At 43.0% G+C, this 19,845-nt stretch overlaps 1 protein-coding gene across 4 annotated transcripts in view; it reads left to right on the forward strand.

Moving 5' to 3' along the window:
- The window catches only part of CFAP61 (cilia and flagella associated protein 61), a 177,446-nt gene that overhangs the window by 49,402 nt on the left and 108,199 nt on the right, over positions 1-19,845 (forward strand). For all 4 annotated transcript variants that reach the window (XM_081917728.1, XM_081917727.1, XM_081917729.1 and 1 more), the window contains exons 6-10: positions 573-699; positions 6,880-7,012; positions 12,917-13,067; positions 16,133-16,188; positions 17,958-18,050. In XM_081917728.1, coding sequence (XP_081773854.1) covers positions 573-699; positions 6,880-7,012; positions 12,917-13,067; positions 16,133-16,188; positions 17,958-18,050 — 560 coding nt within the window. The remainder of the gene's footprint in view (positions 1-572; positions 700-6,879; positions 7,013-12,916; positions 13,068-16,132; positions 16,189-17,957; positions 18,051-19,845) is intronic.

Below are 19,845 nucleotides of genomic sequence, written 5' to 3' on the forward strand. Positions count from 1 at the left end.
GTAAAAAGCCATTCTATACATCTAGACAGAACATGCACTCTAAAAAATACTTATTGATCTGTACTGGATAATACCTGCCAAAAGTTGAGAAAAATAATGAACTAGTAAAATATTTTATAATAAGAGCATTTGGAAAATATACCATGATTAAATGACAATAGCAGGTCTAGCATATACTAGATATGGAACACTTGTGTACTGATTAAGACAAGAGTCAAAATTTATAGAATTTTTCTTTCCTCTCTGACATCAACATTTAATATAAAAGTATTAGCTTGGGTTTGAGCTCATATTTTGTTCAAAAGCTCTTGGTAGTTATTCATTTTATAATGATTAATAAAAAAGTATAATGAGGAAAAATTGAGAAACTAACACAAATCATCCAGCCTATCTTGGTTCATAACCCTTATTTCACTTTAAGTATGTGACGTCGCTCTTTATTAAAAATGTTCAACTAATAGCAAGATTTGTACCAGAATCCAAAAACATTGTTTACTGAAGCATGTTTACTAGTGGCTGAAGATATTTAGTGCAAATCATGAATCATTTTCAGAATATTTTATTGTCTTCAGGCATAGACTTAGCAACTGCTTTTTCACCAGTGGAGAGCATAGCAGGTTCAACGTGGGATTCCGACTGTAATCTGTATGTGTCACACAGGCACCAATATTGTCCCCAGCTGTATGTCCGCTGTGCCAGGTAACAGTTATGCATTATTATGTGATTTTTGTGATAGTTAACTTCCTACTCCCTTCTTCATTTGTAGCCTCACAAATTCTAAGTCAGCCATTTTCATATATACATTTTGTTCCTTTTCAAGTTTTAGTTGGGTCAATAATTTATATGGTTATGAGTTGGCTAATTATCTGTTCTATTCATGAAGTATTTCCCTATGTTTAAATACGAAGTTCAATATTTTTTATATTGCAAAGAAAGTCTGTATTACATAAGCAAAGAAACCAGTGATATTTCTAAATGCTGGAACTTCCTGTGGCCTAGTTCTCACTGGGGCAGTTTTTGTGTCTGAAATCCAGCACTTTATTCTTCAGATGAGGGTGCACATGACTGAATGTTCTGCCACATTTTTTTTAAAAAAACCCCTTCTATATGTATAAAACTAAGTGTGAGGGAGCATCATTCTAGTTTCTAGTGGCTTATAGGGAGCACAAAATATGCAGGCCGCTGGCTCCCAAAGAGGAGCTCACAGTTGCTTTGCTCCTCGCTGGCTCTTTTTGTTCCCACACTGCACTGAACTAAGCCAAGGTTTGTCTTGTGAACCAGTCCGCTGTGTGTCTATCACCTTTTTGGCAACTAGACCTCTTTAACTTCAGCAAGTGTTCTCATTTGTCCCATGCACATCATTTTAAAAAAAATTATGAAGAGATTTATATTAAATTCATTATAGGATTTGGAGCATTTTCAAGGGTTCAATTGTCTAGTAGATTTCTGAAATAGTTTATTGAACTGTATGATATTTTCAAATACCAGCAAGCAATAAATGAGTTAAAAAGGTAAAGGTAAAGGTACCCCTGCCCGTACGGGCCAGTCTTGACAGACTCTGGGGTTGTGCGCCCATCTCACTTAAGAGGCCAGGGGCCAGCGCTGTCCGGAGACACTTCCGGGTCACGTGGCCAGTGTGACATCGCTGCTCTGGTGAGCCAGAGCTGCACACGGAAACGCCGTTTACCTTCCCGCTGGTAAGCGGTCCCTATTTATCTACTTGCACCCGGAGGTGCTTTCGAACTGCTAGGTTGGCAGGCGCTGGGACCGAGCAGCAGGAGCGCACCCCGCAGCAGGGATTCGAACCACCGACCTTTTGATCAGCAAGTCCTAGGCGCTGAGGCTTTAACCCACAGCGCCACCTGTGTCCCCATAAATGAGTTAGGAGTACCAAAATGGAAGAAGCACAATAGTTAGTTCACCAGTAGAGGTCATCATAAGCCTTGTAACAAAGAACCTGTGCTATAGAAATCCCTTTGTACGGAGGGGATTAATGAATGGCCAGAAGTACTTTTCATATCAGAACATTAACACAGTGTCTAAAAGCACTCTTTAGCTTTGGGTTTGTTTACCAAATGCAGTTTAATTAAATGCTAGTTAATGGCATGTCAGTTTAATGGGTGGATTTGGAGTGGGTGTATGGTTGTGGCAGGAGGGGGGTACTCTTCATTCCCTTCTATACTCTTTCCATTCTTTCAGTTACCCCCCTTCTCCTTTTACTGTCTATTATTTCACCTTTCCTTTCTAGAGATGCTGGATGACGACAGTGCAAAAGAATCGCTAATCAGTCCCCACAAAGTTTGTCATCAATGACATAGAAAGCTGTACAGTGGTGCCCCGCAAGATGAATGCCTCGCAAGACGAAAAACCCGCAAGACGAAAGGGTTTTTCGGTTTTTGCGTCGCTTCGCTAGACGATTTTCCCTATGGGCTTGCTTCGCAAGAAGAAAGCCCATAGGGAAATCTTTTGAAGCCTCCCCCCGCCGCCCGGCACCGGAACGATGTCCCGAAGCTGGGCGGCGGGGCGGGAAAGCCTTCCCCCGCCGCCCGGCTTCGGGGCATCGTCCTGATGCCGGGCGGCGGGGCAGGAACGCCTCCCCCCACCGCCCGGCTTCGGGGCATCGTCCCGATGCCGGGTGGCGGGGCGCGAAAGCCTCCCCCCGCCGCCCGGCATCGGGGCATCGTCCCGATGCCGGGCGGCGGGGCAGGAACGCCTTCCCCCGCCGCCCGGCTTCGGGGCATCGTCCCGATGCCGGGCAGCGGGGCAGGAACGCCTCCCCCCGCCGCCCGGCTTCGGGGCGGGAAAGCCTCCCCCCGCCGCCCGGCTTCGGGGCATCGTCCCGATGCGGGGTGGCGGGGCGGGAAAGCCTCCCCCCGCCGCCCGGCTTCGGGGCATCATCCCGATGCCGGGCGGCGGGGCGAGAAAGCCTCCCCCCGCCGCCCAGCATCGGAACGATGTCCCGAAGCCCGGCGGCGGGGCGGGAAAGCCTCCGCCCGGCTTCAGAACGATGTCCCGAAGCCCGGCGGCGGGGCGGGAAAGCCTCCCCCTGAAGCCCGGCGGCGGGGCCGCGAAGCCTGGGCGCGCTGGCAACTCTCCGCAAGGAGCGCTCCCGCTGCTTGCGAAGAGGTCCGTGAAGCCTGTCCTGGACCTCTTCTGAAGGCAGGCGGGGGGCAAAAGTCTTTGTCCCCCCTGCCTGCCTTCCCAGGGGCTTTTAAATCGCCCCGGACAGCGGAGAAGTCCTCCGCTGTCCCGGGCGATTTTAAAATGCCGCCTGCCAGAAGAGGTCGGGGGAAGGCGGTTTCCATAGGAACACATTAATTGATTTTCAATGCATTCCTATGGAAAACCGTGCATCGCAAGACGAAAAACTCGCAAGACGAAGAGACTTGCGGAACGAATTAATTTCGTCTTGCGAGGCACCACTGTATAACCTTAACTAACAAGGACCTCTTTCCAGCAATGGTGTGCTATAGCATTACACAGTAATCTGTGCCAGGATGGTATTGTGCCATCTTGTTTGGAAAAGAAATCACCAACATTCCCATGCCTTCTCCTTTGTTATGTACTGTACTGGCCCAAATATAAGCTGCTCCTTTAAAATTGGAGGGGGGAGAGAAAAAAAGAAAAAAAACCCAAATATAAGTCGCTCCATTCTTCACTGCTCCTGGCTGCATACTTGTGGGGGAGGTCGTGCTGCGTTGCTGGTGGCCTTTCCCCTTCCTCGCTCTCTCCCTTCCCGGCCTTGGGGGAGAGGATGGGGGACTATGCACAGGGCGGACTCCGTTTTGCCATGCTCCTGGCTGCATACCTTAAGGCCGTGAATATAAGCCGCACTTTAGCTTTTGACGGTCGGAATTTGGGGAAAAGGTGAGGCTTATATTCAGGCCAATACGGTATTTTTAGTATATGTGCTGCCAAAGCGAGCACCCAATACGGTATTTTTAAAGCCCCTCCTTTTTATGATAAAATAACTTCTGTGGTGTTCTGTTCCCACCTATGAGCGGCTTGTTCCAAGTAACCAAGGCATTTTGCAGATGATTCCAGTAGCGCTTTGATTGTATAGTTTTGTGTATACAAGGTGCTTATTTAATTTTATGCTGCTTTTAAAATAAATTTGGTTGTAAACAGAGCTTCTAGAATGTGCTACTGCATCAAAAATATATTCATCAATAGCTGTGTGTGTGTTGTAAAGCCAAGTTAGATTTACTCATAAACAGCTTGTCCATGTAAAGAGATGTTCCTAGCTGCCAAGTCAAATGCATTTCACCAATCTGATGCTGATCAAGTCATAGAATCATAGAATCATAGAGTTGGAAGAGACCACAAGGGCCATCGAGTCCAACCCCCTGCCAAGCAGGAAACACCATCAGAGCACTCCTGACATATGGTTGTCAAGCCTCTGCTTAAAGACCTCCAAAGAAGGAGACTCCACCACACTCCTTGGCAGCAAATTCCACTGTCAAACAGCTCTTACTGTCAGGAAGTTCTTCCTAATGTTTAGGTGGAATCTTCTTTCTTGTAGTTTGGATCCATTGCTCCGTGTCCGCTTCTCTGGAGCAGCAGAAAACAACCTTTCTCCCTCCTCTATGTGACATCCTTTTATATATTTGAACATGGCTATCATATCACCCCTTAACCTCCTCTTCTCCAGGCTAAACATGCCCAGCTCCCTTAGCCGTTCCTCATAAGGCATCGTTTCCAGGCCTTTGACCATTTTGGTTGCCCTCCTCTGGACACGTTCCAGTTTGTCAGTGTCCTTCTTGAACTGTGGTGCCCAGAACTGGACACAGTACTCCAGGTGAGGTCTGACCAGAGCAGAATACAGTGGCACTATTACTTCCCTTGATCTAGATGCTATACTCCTATTGATGCAGCCCAGAATTGCATTGGCTTTTTTAGCTGCCCCGTCACACTGTTGGCTCATGTCAAGTTTGTGGTCAACCAAGACTCCTAGATCCTTTTCACATGTACTGCTCTCAAGCCAGGTGTCACCCTTCTTATATTTGGGCCTCTCATTTTTTTTGCCCAAGCGCAATACTTTACACTTCTCCCTGTTAAAATTCATCTTGTTTGTTTTGGCCCAGTTCTCTAATCTGTCAAGGTCGTTTGAAATGTGATCCTGTCCTCTGGGGTGTTAGCCACCCCTCCCAGTTTGGTGTCATCTGCAAATTTGATCAGGATGCCCTTGAGTCCATCATCCAAGTCGTTGATAAAGATGTTGAATAAGACCGGGCCCAAGACAGAACTCTGTGGCACCCCACTAGTCACTCTTCTCCAGGATGAAGAGGAACCATTGATGAGCACCCTTTGGGTTTGGTCAGTCAGCCAGTTACAAATCCACTGAGTGGTAGCATAGTCAAGACTGCATTTTACCAGCTTCTTTACAAGAATATCATGGGGCACCTTGTCAAATGCCTTGCTGAAATCAAGGTAGGCTACATCCACTGCGTTCCCTTCATCTACCAGGCTTGTACTTCTGTCAAAAAACGAGATCAGGTTAGTCTGACATGACTTATTTTTCAGAAATCCATGCTGACTATTGGTGATCACAGCATTCCTTTCTAGGTGCTGGATGCTTGCAAACCAGGTGTCTCTCACATGATCATCTTCATCAATTGATAGACTCCTACCTTCAGGAGCACTGTCTCCCTCCCCCACATTAGTCAGTTTAAAGCACTCCTGATGAGGTTTCTGAGATTTTTGGCAAAAACATTCCTCCCAACCGTTGTGAGGTGCGGCCCATCGCTTGCCAGAAGTTCATCTTTAAGAAACTGCAGTCCGTGATCTAAGAATCCAAACCGTTCCTGTTTACACCATTTGCGAAGCCAGCTGTTCACTTCCACTATTTTTCCCTCTCTGCCTGGGCCACGTCGTTCAACTGGGAGGACAGATGAGATGACAATTTGTGCATTTAATTGCTTCAATTTCCTGCCCAGAGCCTCATAGTCTCTTTTGATCTTCTGGAGGCTATTGCTTGCAGTGTCATTGGTTCCCACATCAACCAAGAGGAAGGGGTATTTTTCTGTGAAGGGGAGACACCCTTTTTGTCTGTGAAGGGGAGACACCCTTTTCTTTTCCATTTGAATTCTCTTTACTAAACTCCTGTCTGCTATTACGATCTCCAGAGTGACTCTGACTCTTTTACAGACCATATTTGCTATTCCCACGAATGAGCAAGTGAAGTCCAACAATTTTTTTATATATTTTTCAATATTAAAAATGTTACTTAAGCGTTTAATCCCAGTAATAATCTGCTATGTAAGACAAAAAAGAGGATAAGAAATTACTGTATCTAATTTCTAGCATGGAACATGTTCACCTTCTTGGAACTGTGTGTGTGTGTGTGTGAGAGAGAGAGAGAGAGAGAGAGAGAATGGTAAATAACTGATATTTTTTCATTACTTTTGAGAGAGAGGCATTCTAAACGTGATCAGAGAAACTCCGTTTTATTGCAAGCATAGGCAAACTCGGCCCTCCAGCTGTTTTGAGACTACACTTCCCATCATCCCTGACCACTGGTCCTGTTACCTAGGGATGATGGGAGTTGTAGTCCCAAAACATCTGCCTGTTTTATTGTTTTGCATGCTTCAGTCCTGAAACACAAACTGAAATTTGTTGGTATGTGGTAAGCTTTGGTTCAAATGAAGTCATTCATTTGAATGACTTTAATTTGGGTGCAAGGGCCATTTCTCAAGTGCACTGAAATATCAAATAACTGGAATATATTTCAGGGTCACCTACTCTAAATGCTCATCCTGATTTTAAGAAGATCCTCTATACATTGAACATCCTCCACATGATTTTTTGCAAACTTTGTCTTCTGCAAAGTAAAATGTAGATTGTTTCCAGACATTCTTAAACAAGTCATCTCATCTGTAGAGTGGAAGACCATGATGATCTCACCCCTATCTTTGCACGCCACAATGATACCCTGAGAAAAACCTATGGAGATTACTTCCTTGCTGAACTGATAGAAGCACAAGATGAAGAGAATCGTGCTGTAGTTTGTGAGGTGAGTCATAATCTTATTACAAAATAACTGCTGGTCTACTGCTTTTTACCTTTTTGATGGTTACTGTATGTGCCAATAGGAGGGTGGCTTGGATTAATTTCCAAATACCTGAGAACAACAGTTCATCTGGAGGTTGGGACACACTGCCATCACTTCATTTTTTGCATATGATCTGCAGTGTTTGGATGATCAGGGTTGCTTATAATACACCTCTGTTTCTGTGGAAGAAATAATCCAAGCAGTCTTTGATCTTAAATTTACACAGAAATTCACCTCTCCTGAGGAGAAAAATAAAGCTGAGGCAATGGGTAGACCCCACCTTGCTAAATACATATATTCTATCTTTGGCATACCTTTGATAGATAACTCCAGCCAGGATTTGTCATAAGTGTTATCTTTCATAATTTAGTATTGAAATTTTACTTATTTAGTCACATTTGCATCACATGTCAAGGAAATACAGCATCCAGAAAAATGGACGTGTGCTCAGCAGATAATAGCAGCAGAGAACGCTGAAATATTTTTAGATACCATAAGTCTTTGGTATTACTTGGGGTTGTTAACTTCTGGTTTTAAAAATCCTGCCCCTCCCATGTGAGGCTGAGGAATGACACAAACTGGCATGTCAAGGGCAGAGCATGGGAAAAGCTAATTGGCACTTGGCAAATCATGGATAGAGCTTAGCAGAATCTGGTGCATCAACGGTGGAGTTGGCAAAATCAGGATTCTACTGGCTTTTCACTTTTTAGTATAGAATCATTTAATGCAGAAGACTCCCTGGAAAAGACCCTGATGTTGGGAAAGATGGAGGGCACAAGGAAAAGGGGACGACAGAGGGAAAGATGGTTGGATAGTGTTCTCGAAGCTACTAACATGAGTTTAACCAAACTGTGGGAGGCAGTGGAAGACAGGAGTGCCTGGCGTGCTCTGGTCCATGGGGTCACGAAGAGTTGGACACGACTAAACAACAACAAATTTCTTTATATTGAACTGAACTGATTCCTTTCTTCTGTGGAATATTTGGTTGTGGGCTTTCGTTTCTGTTTTAAATCATCTGCTACAGTTACATTATAGGATAGTAGTGCAGAAAATATGAGGTTTTATAAAACACAACTCCATTTAAAAAGTTACTTACTACTGAGTCTGCCTAACAACTGGAAAAAAACAACATCATCTCATCTCTCACTCAACAGCATTTTATAAATATCTAGACAGTCTAGTATAGTGTTAGCGTGTTGAACTAGGGCCTAGGAAACTAGGGTTCAAATCCCCATTTGGCCACGAAGCTCACTGGGTAACCTTGAGCCAGCCACTGCTTCTCAGCCTAACCTACCTCACAGGGTTAAATGAGGAGCAGGAGACCCATCCCATGTACTCCTTGGAGGAAAAAAAGCTTGGATATAAACGCAACAATAAAAACACAGCATCTGGCATCCAGTTTGACTTGGAGTTTTCATTTTACGCTTTGCTAATGAATACCTGTGGGCGCAAAGTGGGAGCATTTTGATTGCAAACATTGCCTTTAGATAAGGAGTTGATCACTCCCTTCCCCAGTGTTGCTGTTGCAATCTATTTTATAGTCCTCCTTCCCTGATTGCTGTCTTTACCTCCAATTTAGGTATAATAATACTGAATTCTGTTGCAAGTTTCTTGTGTATATCTCTGATTTGTCCTAACCTTTCACCTGCAATGTTAATAGCGGACTACACTGCAGAGTTGACATGAACCATGCAGAGCCACAAACTCCTTTTCAACTTGTTACACTAGGATAATAACAAAGAACAATATTTGCATTTTCATTGGAAAATCTACACATACAAAACAAAAACATTCACAGAAAATAAGAGAACAGAACTGCCTTTGCTTCTGTCTTTTTTCCTGGTGGGAAGGGCAGTGGTACAAATAAATCATGGGTTTTCTCATTGTTTCCTATGAGCTCAAGTCAGCTACAAAATAAGTGGCATCTTTGATGATGGAGGGAGGATGGACCCCCTTTTTGTAGAGGTTCCCCAAAAATAATCCTGACAGGCTGCTACCTGTCAGGCTGAACGTAGCCTGACAAACCCGAGGCCAGCCTTCTCCAACATGGTCCCCTCCAGATGTTTTGGACTACAACTTCCAAGCTGGCTGGGGCTGATGAGAGTTGTGGTCCAAATATCTAGAAGGCACCAGGTTGGGTAAGTCTGGTTGAGGCTGTCTGTTTGGAGAAGTGTTTGTAAGTCAGGGATAGGAAACCATCAGCCCCAGCCTACATGGCCAGTGGTCAGGGATTCTGGGAGCGGTTGCCCAGCAACAGGTTCTCCATCCCAGTTCTAAGCCCTACTGATAAGTGCCCTTCCTCTATTCCACTTCTAGACAAAATAAAAAGTTTTCCCAAACTCCAAAGGACACAGGCTTTAAACAAATCCTTGTAAAACAGAGCACAAGGGCTAGCTTATAACTGTGCAGTCTAGCACACGAGGAAGATTTCAGTGAGTAATACTGGAGAAATGCCTTTTCAAAACCAGTGAGGTTAACTGTCAATGTTTGTTTGGTGGGGAAGAGGAGGAAGAAGATAAGGCAGCAGATCACATCCATAGACTTTTACATTTAAGCAAAACCACAGTCTGAGAACACTTAGTCCCTTACAGAGCATCTCTGGTCAGTTGTTTAATGTGCTTCCAAAGGAGACTAAAGCACTAGGGTGATGCTTCACATTTTTGTGGTGATCTGAGGCCAGTAGAAACCCATCCTTCCTTTGGCAGAGTATAAAGAAAGTTGAATGGTAGTAAAACAAAAAATATGGCTTCCATGTAAGAATCCAGATTCCCAGATACTTTAGATGTCACTGTTGGTCTAAATCAGAATATAGGGATTTATCATGGCATCAGAAGTAACTGGGAAGTTCTGTCTCCAAGCAACAGAATAATAAGTATTTTTTCGCCCTATAGGACGCACTTTTTCCCCTCCAAAAATGAAGGGGAAATCTGTGTGCGTCCTATGGGGCGAATACAGGCTTTCGCTGAAGCTTGGAGAGCGAGAGGGGTCGGTGCGCACCAACCCCTCTCGCTCTCCAGGCTTCAGGAAGCTATCAGCGAGCCTGGAGAGCCTGCGGGAGTTCCCACAGGGCTCCCCAGGCTGCGGATAGCAGCCTGCTGCACGGAGCGTGGGGCGCGCTGAAACAGAGCGCCCTGCGCTTCGGGCAGACATCGGGCAGCCCCACAAGCTTGGGGGACAGTGGGGAGGCGCAGCACCACCATCCCGCTGTTCCCTGACCTGGTTTCGATTCCCCGACCTGTTTTTTGGGGGGAAATAAAGGGGGGAAATTCCTTTATTTCCCCCCCAAAAAACTAGGTGCGTCCTATAGGCCGGTGCATCCTATGGGACGAAAAATACGGTAATCTAGGTTTGTTATAAGCCCTTGGATTTCATTGGTTTGCTGGTGCTCTCTGCCATGTTCTGACTTCAGTCCAATGAAACATTGGTTTCTTTACCTTAGTATTGCTAAGGTTAGGCAGAAGTGACTGCTTATGATTGAAAAGCAGTTGCCAGCCAGTTTCTTGTTTTAGTTTCGCAGTAGTAACTGTAAACTCTGCTATGGAGTTCATTAGAGGAAAAGTGTTTATTCTTTTACATCATCTTAAGGATCTAGCACTTCCAGGGGGAAAGGGCTGGCTGTGGGACTTCCCTCTTGGTGAATCATCTTCAGGGCTTTGCCTGCCGCTCTTGAATCAATGCAGCAATTATCAGTAAGTAAAGAAGGCATTGGCAGAGTATAGCTGTGAAACTTTAGCTTAAAAAATGCTAGCAAAAATAAAATACTAGCCAGTGGTCTGTCAATCTTAGTCATAAATTAGGTATTTATCTGTTTTTAAGGGAAATGCATCACCATGTGTTCAAGTGTTAAGAGTTCATGGGCTTATTTAATTTTGAGTGCAAAGAAGGTTCATTGGTCTCAAGAGGTTGAAAAACAGTGGTGCAGAGTATTTTTAATAAACTCCTTAGTTTAAATGACACCAGTGTAGCGTGCTTACAGCTTGATTTCAATTAATCATTTAGCAGAGTAAAACACTTGTTCAAAGCTTATCTTATAAATATTGCACCCTTGTCTGGCAATTATCAATACAAACCCAAGAAAATCCTTTAGAGGTTCATCAGTGCTGCTGTAGCTTGGGAAAGCACTGCCGTGTGGGCCAAGATAGAAGTCAGTTTGCCCTCCAAAGAATGAAGCTGGCGGGCTCTTTCTGCACATATGGCAGATAGATTGTTTAATCAGCTTCAGCTGAGCCTTGGGCCTAAAATTACATTGGAGCCAAGCAACTGCAGGGCTCCAGCTTTGTTCAGCTAAGCAAACAAATGATCAAGGGGGAAGGGGAACTATATGTGTTTTTATTTTTATTGAAGTGTTGATGCCAGCTGTGTCAATTCAGTTCTTTAGAAAAATATTGGTTTAGGACCTAGACGAAAAGTTGTACCACTTGGAAAGCTATTTTTGTCTAATACTGTTGGTCAAACAATTGCATGATGCTAAAAGACAGGGCCGTTTTCCTTGGTGCTATGACTTCTGTGTGTAACAAAGGGCCAAACAAGATGTAGCACTAAACATGAAGTCACTAGTTAAACAGCAGCAGCAGCAGCAGCAGCAAAGGCAGGCAGCCCTGCTTTTCATTGGAAACACAGAATGCAGAGAAGGAGTTTACTCTTTTTCTTCCCAGGGGCAGTGCCAACGAAAATTGTCCCATTAAAAATTAGTCCTGGGAGAGGAAGGTGAGGGATGGTTCCTCACACTTGCTCTAAAGTTTAATTATACAAATTTTGACTGGGAAAATCCTAAGTGTATTTATCAAGGAGACGTTCTGAATAAACCTGCTTAGGATTCATCCAAGTATCTAGTTTTGCTTGTATTTTTTAATTTCCCAAGTTTTTATTAACCATGTATTTGTTGTAATGGGATCTTTTTCAGTCTTGACAAATGACTATTCAGTAAGCTATTATTAAATAGATTGTAATTTCTACCACTTTGAGGGGTCCATATAATACAATCAGGAGGTCTTTGGGCATTTCCTATCAAGGAGTATTTATTTCTGCCAAGACTGTTGGAGAGAGAGGTTTGGAAGAGCGATCCTTTACTCTCACATAGCAGGGTTAGCACAGTGGCAGTTACAAGCACATTAAAACGTGGTTAATTTATATCTGTCCTCAGCTACCTTTAAGCAAACATTCCCCGTGAAAATAATATTCTAATTTCAATTACAGTGGTACCTCGGGTTACATACGCTTCAGGTTACATATGCTTCATGTTACAGACTCCGCTAACCCAGAAATAGTACCTTGGGTTAAGAACTTTGCTTCAGGATGAGAACAGAAATCATGCTCCGGCGGCGCAGCAGCAGCAGGAGGCCCCATTAGCTAAAGTGGTGCTTCAGGTTAAGAACAGTTTCAGGTTAAGAACAAACCTCCGGAATGAATTAAGTACTAAACCCGAGGTACCACTTTATTTCACATTGCATTTGGCATTGCATATTAACAAATACACTTCTCTAATCAAATTCTACTTTATAATACATTGCTCGGTTTGCTCTTAAGATTTCTCCAGAATAAATAGATACTTCTTGTAAATATTTCTATTTGAGATATTCTTTAGCTGTGTTATATGAGAAAGCATTCTTTCGGGCATATTGAATTAGATTGGCCAATGGTTTCCCTCAGTGCTTTTTTTCCTTAAAAAAAACGTTTAGTGGTACTCTCATTTTCCTACTCATATTGAAATACTGCCCCTCAATGAGGCCAAACTTAGATCCACAAAATGTTTAGGGGGGTATGCGTACCCCTGCATCCCCCCAGAAAAAAGCTCTGGTGTCCCTTTTTAGCTTTTGAAATACTTTTTTTAAAAAGATTGACATCTGTTCAATTATCATGTTTCAGGATGATGGCGTAGCAGTGGGCTTCATGAGTGTATGCTCTGAAGTGAGTATACAGTTGCTTCATGACTGTTTTGACTTGGGTCCCTTCCACGGACTATGTAAACCACACCCAGATGACATTCTGAAGCCACCACGGAAGCCAAGTGACATAGGTAAAAATGCAGCGCTTTGTACAGTTTAATTAACTGCATTGGTTTGAAAATTGTTAAACGCTCAGGTGAGAGACAAGGGAAGTAGGTGGTATTTATATAAGGAACTCATTTTTATAGTAGATTTTTTCCTCCTTTTTTGTTCAGAGGAGAAAGGAAATAGGTGAAATTGCCCAGTCTGTCAGAAGGTTTGAGAAAGTGGTTTCTATACCTAGCCCCCAGGTGAGAGTTTGTTATTACAGAGAGAATCCTACCCCCCCCCCCGCTGCCTCCAGTGAGAAACAAGGGGAAGTACTTGGTATGAATGTTTTCCATGGGCATTAGACATGGGTTAATATCTGCCCCAAAGTCCAAGGCAAGAAATATTTAAACTCAATGAGTAAGCAGCTACTTCCTGTTGTCTTTCAGTCCATTAGGTGGACCTTTCTCTAGCTAATTCCAGCTTGCTCTAACTGTAGACCTTAGTTTTTCTATGTATGCTCCAGTTGTCCTGTGGAGAAAGCTTCACCTGAACTAGGGTTGGCATACACCTGGAATTTCCCAGACATTTCCCAAAAAGAGCTCAATAAGTTTTTTGTCCTGAATTTACTTCTAGAAAATGGCAACCCTACTTGAACGCAATCCATTTTTCATGGTTAAAGCTGTGCAGGTTGGAGCACAGTCACAGTGTCATGCAATAAGGCAAATACACCCATTGTAAACTTTCTATTTTCTCAAGTTATTCTAGCATATTGAAGTGTGAACATTGTTAACTTATAACTGAAAGATAATGACATGCATGAGCCTGGGAAAAATGCATTACCATCAGGGGCTTTAACTGAGCTCTTGCAAGTAAATGTACAGCTTCCAATACCTGCTTTTGTGGTTACGCTATTGTGTGTAGCTTTGAAATGTGGTTAAATAAACCCATGGAAAATTTTACACCAGCAGGGGATGCTACCATTATGTTTTGCACTTGGTTTGACAAATGCTGTTTCATAAGTTTGCTTTTACAAATAATTATGTTTTCATGCAGCTTTAATAAAAAACGGTTTTGAGCTGATTAGCTTGAAAATGATTATATATTTTTTCTCTCTGAAAATGTAATAAAAAACCATTTTTGAGCCATCTTGATGTAAGTGGTATTTTTCACAATAATTATAGTAATTTGGTTGTTGCTGTATCTGGAATTAGAAATTAGTAGTTACAGCATTTCTAACAGAGAATGAATTATTCTGTTGTAGCTTTCACACTGAATTGACTTTTTCAGCCAACCTGCTGATTTTCACCTCCAGTATTAATTCATCTCTTCCTATTATATTGTTTAAGGACTTTTTAAAAATTATAGTTAAAATAAAGGTTATGGTCCTCCAATATTTATTCTTGGCATATCTAAATCACAGTAATAATGCAGTAATTAAATTGATGCTGGTGAATTATAAGCATGTTTAAAGGAAGTTCTTAAGTTCTAATTAATTTGCATATAAAATGTAACCCTATTATATTAAAAAATATTATTTGGCAGTTAAGTATGCTAATTACTTGTTCACCCCAAATAGTTAGAATATGTTGTGGTGAGAGCATCCTTAATTATTCCATGCAGGGTAAGCTTATTTTTTTACTGTTAGTGTTTTTCTTTATCTGTTCATGTTTCCAACCCCTAAGGCTGCAGTTGAAACCACATTTACTTGAGAATAAGCCTCATTGAATTCAATAGGACTTGCTTTTGAATTCTTGAAGTCTAAGTGTGTAGGATATGAGGTTTATGAAAATACCCTTTAATTCTCTACCTTGGGAAGGATTTACTCTGGCCCTCATATGTTGTAAATTTGCTGTCATATTGCTTTGCTTACTGATTTCTCTGTGTCACTTAAATGATCTGTATTAGGTATTTTGTTTTAAGATGTTCACAGCTTTGAGGCATTTGTGGTTTAAAAGCAATATATAAATAAATGTGAATAATGTATCATAACAGTATCTTAGTTGTGCAGGCAATAACAGACTCTCAAGTCCTATTAGTCTTTCTGGAATGTACATGTATTAATCCCCAGATGTCCGTTTGGGAAACCAATAAAGAAATTTATTGCAGTATCAGTCAAGGCAGTCAAGGAGATGCAAAATAGCAAATACAGTGGTACCTCAGGTTACATACGCTTCAGGTTACAGACTCCACTAACCCAGAAATAGTGCTTCAGGTTAAGAACTTTGCTTCAGGATGAGAATAGAAATCGTGCTCCAGCAGCGCGGCAGCGGCGGGAGGCCCCATTAGCCTAAGTTGTGCTTTGGGCTAAGAACAGTTTCAGGTTAAGAACGGACCTCCGGAACGAATTAAGTTCTTAACCCGAAGTACTACTGTACTCTTGAATGACCAAATCTTCACTATTTCACTATATCCTTCACATTATGCCAAACTAAATGTGAAAGTACACTCAAATGCATGAAAAGGAGTGAGTTAGGCCCCATCCCCTTTTAAAAAAGAAATTCAAATTTGGGAAAGCAGAAAAGAGCCAAACATGTAACAGGAGAAGAAGAACCTTGGCGGTAAGTAGTTTTAAGGAAGGATATAATAGAAGAATTGATTATACCATTTTGAATATACCAAGGGCAGCAGAGAAATAAAGAAAGCAAGATGGAACAAGGAGAATAGCAAATAGATTTGTATTTTGTTCAGTGCTTAAAGCAACAGGAACTTTTTAATGCAAAAGTCTTTAGGAAATTGGCAACATTGCTCTTAAAGCAACAGTTTCAGCATCTAATGAGGGATACAAAAAATTTTAAGGTACTATGACCTTGCCTCAAACTAGGGAGGCAGTCCTCCTCCATATGTTGCTGGGCTTGCAACTCCCATCATCCTTAGCCATGGGCCATGCTGGCTGAGGCTGGTGGGAGTTGGAGTCCAGCAGCATCTGGAGGGCCCTGGGTTCCTGCTGTCCAAAATTGAATAAATGTATAGCACAGAATATAAAAACTCAGAACACAAGCTTGCAAAAGAAATTACTTCATGATGCTTTCCATTTCATTATTGATCCCATTATTAATCTCTTAATTTTCTTCTTTTTATTCTCTCTTCACTTCTCACCTCCATCCAGCTGATGAAACCAGCGTAACAAGTCAAAAAGAAGAAACACCAGATATGGATAGTGAGGTAAATATCACAAAGAATTCATTAGACTGAAAACAAAACGATTGAACAGATGGTGACTTTAAAAATCACATGACATGGTGTAAGTGATGTCTCACAGCGCTTGGAAATGAATGATGGAAAGGCACATTTTTAAAAAGTGTATTGTTAACAATATACGAACATATAAAATTCTCAGAAACTATTATTCATTCATTCATTTATTCACTCAGTTTATACACCACCCTATACCTGGAGGTCTCAGGGCAGTTCACGTGCAATTAACTGAGTACAATCAAAACACGGTCACTTTTGAGTCCATTTGCACTTCAGAAGAGTGAACTAGTTTCGTGTTTATCTTCCTCACTGATATAGGTGGGACATAAATGTAAGTCTAGTTTGTGCCCACTTTTAGCTCTGTGATTCAGAAAGAGAAGCATATTTTCCAGGATAATGCGCAGAGTAAGGCACCCAGCTGCCCGAGTCTCCCAAGATCCTTGGCCCCTTAAAAAGACTGAAGTAGACCAAAAAGCAGTGAAGATAGCTTGAGAAACCTGGGGGAGATCAGGGCAGGCAGGGTGTGGCTAATATGAGGAGAAAGTGTTTCTCTGTCAGGCAAACACACTTCTGATGAAGTGGACTGTTATTATGAAAGCTTGTTTCATAATAATAATCATAATCATAATCATAATAATTATGAAATAACATTTTTAAAAAAATATTATTATTTATACCCTGCCCTCCCCAGCCAGAGCCAGGCTCAGGGCGGCTAACACCAGTAAAATTATAATTATACAATTATAATAAAGCAAATTATAATAAAGCAAAACATAATAGGGAAAAACAACAGCAACAAAACAATTTAAAATACAGGTTAAAATGCAGCCTCATTTTAAAAGTAGCCCATGGATCAAAACTGTAAGGGGAGGGAAAACATAAGGGTTCAGACTGAGTCCAAACCAAAGGCCAGGCAGAACAGCTCTGTCTTGCAGGCCCTGTGGAAAGATGTCAAGTCCCGCAGGGCCCTAGTCTCTTGTGACAGAGCGTTCCACCAAGTCGGGGCCAGTACTGAAAACGCCCTGGCCCTAGTTGAGACCAATCTAATCACCTTGTGACTTGGGACCTCCAAAGTGTTGTCATTTGTGGACCTTAAGGTCCTCTGTGATATACCAGGAGAGGCAGTCCCGTGGGTATGTGGGTCCTAGGCCACGTAGGGCTTTAAAGGTCAAAACCAGCACTTTAAACTTGACCCTGAACTCCACCGAGAGCCAGTGCAGTTGGTAAAGCACTGGATGAATGTGGTCCCGTGGCAAGGACCCCGTAAGGAGCCTCACCGCGGCATTCTGCACCCACTGGAGTTTCTGGGTCATAATGAATGAATGAATGAATTTACTTTATTATGGTCACAGATCATCATAAGCAAAACATCTAAATAAATAGCATAACAGTATCTCTAAGCAGATAATTATTAAATTAATTGGGAACAAGAGCCAAATGTAGATTAAAACATATACATAGAATACTTGATTAAGCATAGATAATGGATGAATAAAAGCCGATAAGGAAAATTTAAAGGAGATCAGTTTTAAAAGACCAACTGTGTGGGGCGGGGCTTCAAAAGTTTCATAATGACTTTATTAGGCATAAGACTCGTCATTGTTTTTGCTGCAAGAGACTAACATGGCTGTCCCTCTGGAAATTATTTAAAACATTGATGCTGATTGTTTCACTATAGAGATGTACACATAGTGTTTAACAAAACATTTCATATTCTTTTATTTGTATTTCTCCAGAGAGGTAGCAAAATTGGGAGCTTCGTTTCTCAAGCTTCACATGCTAGTGCAAACGCTAGTAAAAGAGAAAGCATTCTTCGTACAACGTCAGAGGTGAGGCCCATTGAAATTAATAGTTTACAGCCTTAGTTATTCATATCTTGATACTTTATTTTTAAAATGTTCTCTCTGCTGCTGGACGTCAAAATTTAAGTCATTATCACTAGTTCAGAATATGGAAGACTCTTCAGTACTGGTGGTAGCTCAGACTAGAATGGTACAGAATAGCTGTGATGGTGCTTGGAATCTAGAGCTAAATGGCTGAAAATTCTGCATCTTAACTTCTCCCAGTTCTGCTTACCTTAGAACAGTGTTTCCCAACCTTTTTTGGGCAAAGGCACACTTGTTTCATGAAAAAAATCTCGAGGCACACCACCATGCCAGATGGGGAAAGGTCACTTTTTACTTATGTAAAAAAAAAATAAAAAAAAATAGTAACAGCATAGAAGGTAATGGTTATCTCTTTGATGTCTGATGGGAGGGCATTCCACAGGGCGGGCGCCACTACTGAGAAGGCCCTCTGCCTGGTTCCCTGTAACCTCACTTTTCACAGTGAGGGAATTGCCAGAAGGCCCTTGGCACTGGATCTCAGTGTCTGGGCTGAACGATGGTGGCGGAGACGCTACTTCAGGTATACTGGACCGAAACCGCTTAGGGCTTTAATTGTGCTCGGAAAGGTACTGGGAGCCAATGTAGGTCTTTCAAGACTATCGTTACGTGGTCTCGGCGGCAGGTAGCAGCGCTCACAGCTTACGGACTGCACCGTGTAACAGGTGTCTGGCCCAGCAGCCTAAGGCGGACAAGCCACTGAAACAGGCATTCAGAATCCATTCATTTCATAAAACCTGCAGGGCTCAATCTCTGTGTTTGTGTATGTGTGTGTTTCTGTTTTGCCCAAGGGTCTGGGGGTGGGAGAGAGCTCTTTAGCATGATGCTTTTAAAACAATTAAATTATCAACAAACAAACCTGATGATACGAATAGCAACGTCAGGTGCTACCGGGGGGGGGGGGAGGAAGGGGGCCTACTCGGAAGTAAATACCGCGTCCAGGCGCAATTAGCGCTGATTTAAGGTGCACCAAGACTGCCTAAAAACCTCACCAAAGATATGCAACAAAGCGCTTCGTTGCAGAGGGGAGAGTTTGTGCACCGTGGAGGCTGGAGGGCTTCTATTCTACATGCGGGGGTTGGGGGGGCGAGGAAAATGTGCTCCGTGGGGGGGCGGGGAAGGCAAGAAAAGGAGCTGAGCTCTGACTATAGGCTCCCACGCTTGAGCACGCCCGACTCGGTGGGGCGGACCACCCTCTCTCCTGGAGGAGGAGGAGGAAGAGGAAGAGGAGATTCCCATCCACGGCGTGGCCTCCCGCGCTCCTGAACGGGAAATCTCTGCAGCCCAAGACTCTCCGCGAGGCAGCTCCTCCCTTCCTGCCTTGAGCCGCCGCCAGCCGCGCCCCCCTCCCCAGTTATCTGCTGCCTGCCAAGCCCCGCCCCTCTTCATTGTCCTCCCCTTCTGTTTATTCCCCTTCCTCCATCCCTTGCTTTTTTCCCTCTCTTTCCTTTTTTTAAAAAAATATTTTCTCTTCCCCTTCTTTTTTCCCACCCTTTCTTTTTTCTCTTTCTCCCCCCCTCCCCGCCCTCCTGGGTTAAAGGATTTGAGCAATGGGTCTGGAGGTGGAGCTCGTCGGAAGATTAGCCTGACTCGCCCGCCTCCCTCCCACGGCACACTAGGCAACGTCCGGCGGCACACTAGTGTGCCGCGGAACACCGGTTGGGAAACACTGCCTTAGAAGTAACAAAACCAGCTTACTTAAATCACTCCTATTTTGATCACAAATTGATGCACAACAGTT

The sequence above is a fragment of the Podarcis melisellensis genome, assembly GCF_964234715.1.
Source record: "Podarcis melisellensis genome assembly, chromosome: 7".
In the NCBI taxonomy this organism is placed as follows: Eukaryota; Metazoa; Chordata; class Lepidosauria; order Squamata; family Lacertidae; genus Podarcis; species Podarcis melisellensis.